This window comes from Nymphaea colorata, chromosome 11 (genome assembly GCF_008831285.2).
Source record: "Nymphaea colorata isolate Beijing-Zhang1983 chromosome 11, ASM883128v2, whole genome shotgun sequence".
In the NCBI taxonomy this organism is placed as follows: domain Eukaryota; kingdom Viridiplantae; phylum Streptophyta; class Magnoliopsida; order Nymphaeales; family Nymphaeaceae; genus Nymphaea; species Nymphaea colorata.
The window spans coordinates 17,069,514-17,076,068 of NC_045148.1; the positions used below are offsets into that span (position 1 = coordinate 17,069,514).

The window sequence follows — 6,555 nt, forward strand, 5'->3', positions numbered from 1 at the left end:
GGTTGTAATCAGATTCTAGTTAAAATTCAAGAGTTAGATGAGGTCGACTATTTAACAAATTCGATCATTATCGAGTTTAGATTGAAATGAAGTTGGCAAGCTGCATGCAGAAACTAAATTTGGTGAGTGATTGAATGCAGTTTTTTCTAAATTTGGATAAGTGGTTTCAAATTCAAAGTAACTTAAATCTATCCAACCTATTGACATCTTTATTTTTAACTCCTGACATTCGAGACACTATAGATGACAAAACGAAAAAATAGTTGAACTTGTGAATTAGAAAAACGTGTGAGGCATTGAAATAAAGGAATGAGGTGTTCTGAGCCGTAAAATAACAGATGATGGGGCCAACTCAATTACTCAACTCGAGTATGGAGAAAAAAGAAAAGAAAAGAAAGAAGAGCAATATAAATTTTTGTAGAAGCCATTAGAGACCATTGCCTGTGCAAATAACGGCATCCATTGTTTCCCTTTTAAAGCAAGGGGGACGTGCCAACGACCATTCCCATCCTCCTATAAGAAGACCGACCCTCCTATTCACCGCAACACTTCCCTCTGTCCTCGTCTTCAGATATTGTGACTCTTCGACACCCTCCATCGCGATCAGGTAGACCTCTCTCTCTCTCTCTCTCTCTCTCTCTCTCTCTGTGTGTGTGTGTGTGTGTGTGTGTGTGCTGAAGTAGGCATCGAGTTCTTAGAGTTAGACACGATGATATTTGACTGGTCAATGATTTTTCTGCGCAAGTGTTCTCCTTGGATCAATTTCCTGTCTGTTTTTTCGTTTTTTGTCTCTTTTCGTATGTTGGCTTTGTTGATCAAGGCACTCCGCATCCCCATTTCCGAAAACCTTCAATTTGGGGACTGCAATCTAGATCTACTAGCTTTGCAGGATGATCTGCGACAATCTTCGAGTCAGTTGATCGTGCTGGCTGTGAAAGATCACAGCATCAAAGGGCCCCATTTTCAAGAGTTTCAAGTTATGGTCTACGGTAGATCCATGATCTGATTCAGTAAAATTGGCTGCCAATTGCTGTGTATCAAAGAAACCACTTGGTCTTAATGGGTTTCTCTTTTCTTTTGTTTTCCGCTTTCCCGTTGACTTATGGTAGCTTCACCGATCTTTGCTGTCATCCTGCGTCCCTGAATTGGTTACAAGCCTCAAATGGATTTCTTAAAACCCCATCGTTTCCTCTTCTTTTTCTTCTCATCTTTCTTAACTTCGAAATTTTCAGACAACATTGCCATTTAGATCCAAACAGAGATACCCAGTTGATCACCACTCAACATCTTTTGCTCATTTTCTCGTTCTTCTTATTCTAGTTGGAGCAAATAACTGATTTTGATGTTGGTTCTTACCTGTATTTCACAATGCATTAAATGCAAGGTATGGCATCATCCGATGAACCAAACGTGTCAGAGAGGAAGCTCAAAGATCACGAAAAAAAGGAGGAAGACAAAGATGAGCATGGCGGGTTCATTGACAAGGTCAAGGATTTCATCCACACCATTGGGGAGAGGATTGAGGAAACTATTGGTTTTGGAAAGCCGACTGCAGATGTCACTGCGATTCACATTCCAACCATCAATCTGAAGAAGGCTGACATTGTTGTAGATGTGCTTGTAACAAATCCGAATCCCATTCCTATCCCATTGATCGATATAGACTACCTTGTTGAGAGTGATGGGAGAAAGCTTGTTTCTGGGTTGATCCCTGATGCGGGGACTATCCACGCCCACGGTTCTGAAACAGTTAAGATACCTGTCTCTCTGGTCTATGATGACATCAAACAAACATATGATGACATCAAGCCTGGAAGCATAATTCCTTACAGAGTGAAGGTTTCTCTCATTGTTGATGTCCCTGTTTTTGGCCGGATCACAATCCCATTAGAGAAGACTGGCGAGATTCCAGTGCCATACAAGCCTGACGTTGATCTAGAAAAGATCAGATTCGGCAAGTTTTCATTTGAAGAAACTGTTGCTATTCTGCATTTGAAGGTTGAGAACAAGAATGACTTTGATTTGGGCCTCAACAAGCTTGACTATGAGATGTGGCTTGCTGATGTTAGCATTGGAGGTGCAGAGCTTGCGGAGTCTAAGACAATAGACAAGAACGGTAATACACTGATAGAGATCCCCATCACATTTCGTCCAAAGGACTTTGGAGGTGCACTCTGGGATATGATCAGGGGCAGAGGAACTGGATACTCCATGAAGGGGAATCTTGATGTTGACACACCCTTTGGACCCATGAAGCTACCCTTTAACAAGGAGGGTGGCACCACTCGTCTCAAGAAAACGAAAGATAATGGTGAAGAGGAGGATGATGAGGTAATACTGTATTCATTTATTGATGTCATTGGAACACACCCACTTATCCAGATTCACTGGTTCAGTTGGAAATTGCATCTAATAGAGCATGTGGCATCGGACTTTAGTCAAATTTTCTGAATGGATATTGATATCCTAACTGTTCCTTAAGGTTTTTAGTCTGGTCACTGCTTTTCATTGAGAGGCAGGTAAGATATCTCAGTATTTGCTTATTATTGTATGTACGTCAGTCCTGAGATCATAGCAGCAAATTGCTATCCTGAACTTAGCAGGTTATGATCTGGCACATTGCATGTGCAAACAACGTTCAGGATGGCTATTCTTTCTACTAGTACTAGCACAGTCATCATCATTTTAAAGGACCAACATCATCATTATTACTGTTCTGTTGATTTTGTTGTCATCACTGGTGCTGACGGAAGGAACAAAAGCGAGTGGATCAGTGAAACAGAGTAAAGCAGCCAGATAGAGTTAATATAAGTGAAAATGTTTGATCCTGAAGTAGTCATGGTAATGAAATTGAGTAGGAATAACATAGACAGGTTATTGCAAAAATGAAAACAAAAATCTTCTGGTATCTGTCTTTAGAATTACCATTTGATGAAATGCCCCCCTTATCAAGTTATTTCTTCAATCATGGTCACTCACGTTCATTGCTTAAGAAAAAAATTACCTTTTTCTGTCTTCCAACACCTAGCATTTTTGTCATGTCAAAAATACCATTGGGAGCACGATAGAACTTGCAGTTCCAGATAGTTCACCAAAATGCATCTCTTGGTTCAGCCATCCCAGTTGGGTTCTTGTAGATTGTGCAATCCCAAGAATATGTGCCAAGCAGAGTCACTTTGAAAGTACGGCTGTATTTATCTACTAGAGAATAAGTAGTACCTAGCCATCCAAATGAAGTTACCTAAGTAATGTGTCCCTTGCCGAAATACTCTAGAGGAGGAGGAGGAAGTGGAGGGCGAAAGGCTTCATGGCAAGGTTTGTGTCCTTGGATAATTGTCTCCATCTAGCTGGTCTTCTTCACAAAATATTCTCCTGCCAGAAGCAATATTATTAAACTATACCAGCTTGGTACGTTTACAGTTTAAACTTGGAGCTACCTGTAAAAGGGATGAATCTGAGAGACTTCTCTTCTGGCCTATACTCTTCACAAGATTTCATAAATTACTGTTTTCTTGCATCTGCCATTCTTCTTTTCCTGAAGTTTCCAAGGCGAGTTACCTATCCTTTTCCGTAGCTGTTTCCATTCTCCAATTTGAGCTCCACTCCCATTCCCAGAGTTTTCAATCATCACAATTTCATTGATGGATATCACATGCTGCATATCTTGCTCTAGCATGCACGTGAACACATACACATATATCATCTTATCTTCATGGCTTCCTATGGTGGAAACTGTGAATAATTTGCTTTCCTGCCCAAGACTGTCAGAAATAGAAGTATGGAATTCTGAAACCATGTTGGAAGAAGAAGCAAGGAAGAAATGGGGAGAGAAAAAAACAATAATTAAGAACAATAAATAAATAAGTGGAACAGTCAAAATTCTTATTGAGGCTACTAGGTGCTCTGTTTAAAAAAAATAATAATAATAATTAGAAATGCATACTCGTATAGCAGTTACCAATGTGAGTGCTAAAGCACATTTTTGTTTACAGTGTAATTATAGCGTTAGTTTATATTCCCTACTGTTCTGCCTTTCTAAGATGTTATTTTACGAAATATAATAATCAAGAAAAAAATAGTAAAAGAAGTTTCATAAAACATGCGTTTATGCATTATACAAAGACAACGTGAAACATCACACGTGTTCATACAATGACTAGAAAGTTTCCACTGTCAGTGCTTGACTTTTTTTCAAGATGAACAACCTGAAGTAGTTCTAGATTTAGTTAGTATGAAGGTACATTTTTTATCAAATCAAATAAATTTGCTGTTTAGGTTTTTGGTTTCAATATTACAGAAGTTGGTAGACAGTAAAATTGTGTCCATGCTCACTAGTCCAGTTTTCAGAGATTTCATATCAACCCTGGATTCAATTCCGTGACTAGTACATCACAGGGAGACTGTTTTTCTTTTCAGTTAACGTCTAGTGGTTCGATCCTATGTTAGGACCATTGTGGCATTGAGGTTACTTCTTGTGTTTCTTGCGGTTGTTTGGTTGAGTTTAGCGGATATTTCTTGACAAACTAGAGTTCCTTCGAAGTTCAAAATATGTTAGTTAACTTGAAGAGCTCGGTTTTCCTTTGTTCCCCCTTGAAGAATGTGATTTATGGAAAATGAATTTATAGGTGTGACATAGTAGTCAACCTTAAAGAAAAGAATGAGATGTTCTACAAGTTTGTTTCAACTTTGATGCGGTGGTGTTTATATTTTTATCTTGTCAAGGCTAATCAATTCTACTGGGGCCAACATTTTTAGTAAAACTGGCCTCTCTCATCTTGCTTCCTTTTTTGTTGAATAATCAATGTGTATGTAAGGGCTTAGTTACTTTAGATGTTCAGGACATATGGGAGTGTCATACTATCATTTATTTATATGATTACCTTCAACAGGTTTTAACATGTTAAAGTGTTTAGACACCACAAAAAAAAAAAAAAATCCTATAATATAACTATGCAAGTGCTTCTAGTAAACTGAGGCTGTGAATTTGGTAATTTTGGGTAGGGTTTTAATGAATGAAGTTTAGGTTTAGAATATCATTGATGTGTTCACTAAGGACAGACAAATCATTTTGGAGTTATTGCAATTTTTTTAAATCTTTGATGGCGATACCCTCCATTTTTTATGGTTTTTCTCCTAGTCAGCTTCTCTGAATGGCTGCATTCTTGAGTTTTGTCTATGTGGTTTCTCTTGTAGTTGACGTTATAATTGGGTGGCATAGGCCATGATTAAGATTTTCTGCTATATGGCTTTTCTCCCTTGTATTTGTTTCTTTTCAAGTACTATTCTTTCCTTGATGATTTTCTAGTTCCCTGACGTGACAATTCCTTTTTCCTTCTTTCCGTGTGCAGGACTGAGAGCTTGATAAATCTCCTGTTTCATATCGTTGTACTGAAGTTCATCAGTAGCACTTAGCACTTAGATAAATAAGCAACGTATATTTCTGTAGTTTTTCGACAGTGTGCCTTGTACTTCTTTTGTGACATGAGGTTGCCGTAACCATTTGCTCCTATATTTGCTGAAATTTCTTTCTTTGAGTTTGCGATCTCTGTTCTCTGTTTCCCTTGTTCTTAATCCACAGCAGCAGTCATTATGAAAGCAAAGCTGCTTGGGTGATTTTATCTCATCTCACTTAATTGACAGCTTCCAATATTGACACTCATAGCGTAACTCTGAAATCTAATAGCTTAGTTTATAGGTATCAAATAATGTTCAACTATTCCTGCGTTATGCGGTTCAAGTCCTGATTAATGGGGGTGGGAAGTATCGCGATGGGTTAGCTATGTCACAGCAATATGTGATTGAGCGAATGGTAGATGCAAATGTTGAGGAACTTGTGCATGCCTAAGCTTGAACAGGAAGAGAACCGTTGGCAGTGAAGATGGTTCAGGTTTTTTTTTTAAAAAAAAAATATTTGGTGGGGATTGGCTGGATAGCCGTTCGGAGGTTTATCCTTCCAGACTTTTTCCTCATCACAAGACTCTTCCCTAACAATTGAAGCAGTAGCACCTTACAGCTTTTGGGATTATTGCATGAGTGTTCGGATCAGATATCTGAACTGCTAAAAAAAATGGAGATGGTAAAAATATGTAGCATTTAGTTAAGAAATCGGATTAGATTCAGACTTAAAAATGATATTTGACTGGATTCGGATTCATATTTAGCTTTAAAATATTCATCCACTTTGAAAATCGTTTCTTACCATACATCGGTTTGGATTCGGCTTAAAAGTCAGATTAAACTCAGGTCAGATTTCAGATCAGTTTTGGAGTCCAATGTGGACTTTTCTTACTTTGTATTTGCAATTCGACTTCAAATTTATATAGTCTTTAGCAAGGTACAGACTTGAAAACAATATCTCTGGAGAGAATAGAGAGAGAATCCAGGAATAAAGACAAGGGAAAATGAAAATCCAATTTCATTTTTTTCAGATTCCAAGGTTTACCAAACACCACACCTAAAAAAATAAATGAAATTTCAACACCCATGAAAAAAAGTGAAAAAGAATAAGTGATTTGCAGTCATAGTGGAAAAGAATAATGAAAAAGGGTCGTTGGA

At 38.0% G+C, this 6,555-nt stretch overlaps 1 protein-coding gene across 1 annotated transcript; it reads left to right on the plus strand.

The window, feature by feature from the left end:
* Nucleotides 1–433: 433 nt before the first annotated feature.
* Nucleotides 434–5,534, plus strand: LOC116264640 (uncharacterized). Its single transcript, XM_031644971.1, has 3 exons — nt 434–607; nt 1,385–2,331; nt 5,349–5,534. The coding sequence occupies exons 2-3, from the start codon at nt 1,387–1,389 to the stop codon at nt 5,352–5,354; spliced, it is 951 nt and encodes a 316-aa protein (XP_031500831.1). The 5' UTR covers nt 434–607; nt 1,385–1,386; the 3' UTR covers nt 5,355–5,534.
* The last annotated feature ends 1,021 nt before the right edge of the window (nt 5,535–6,555 follow it).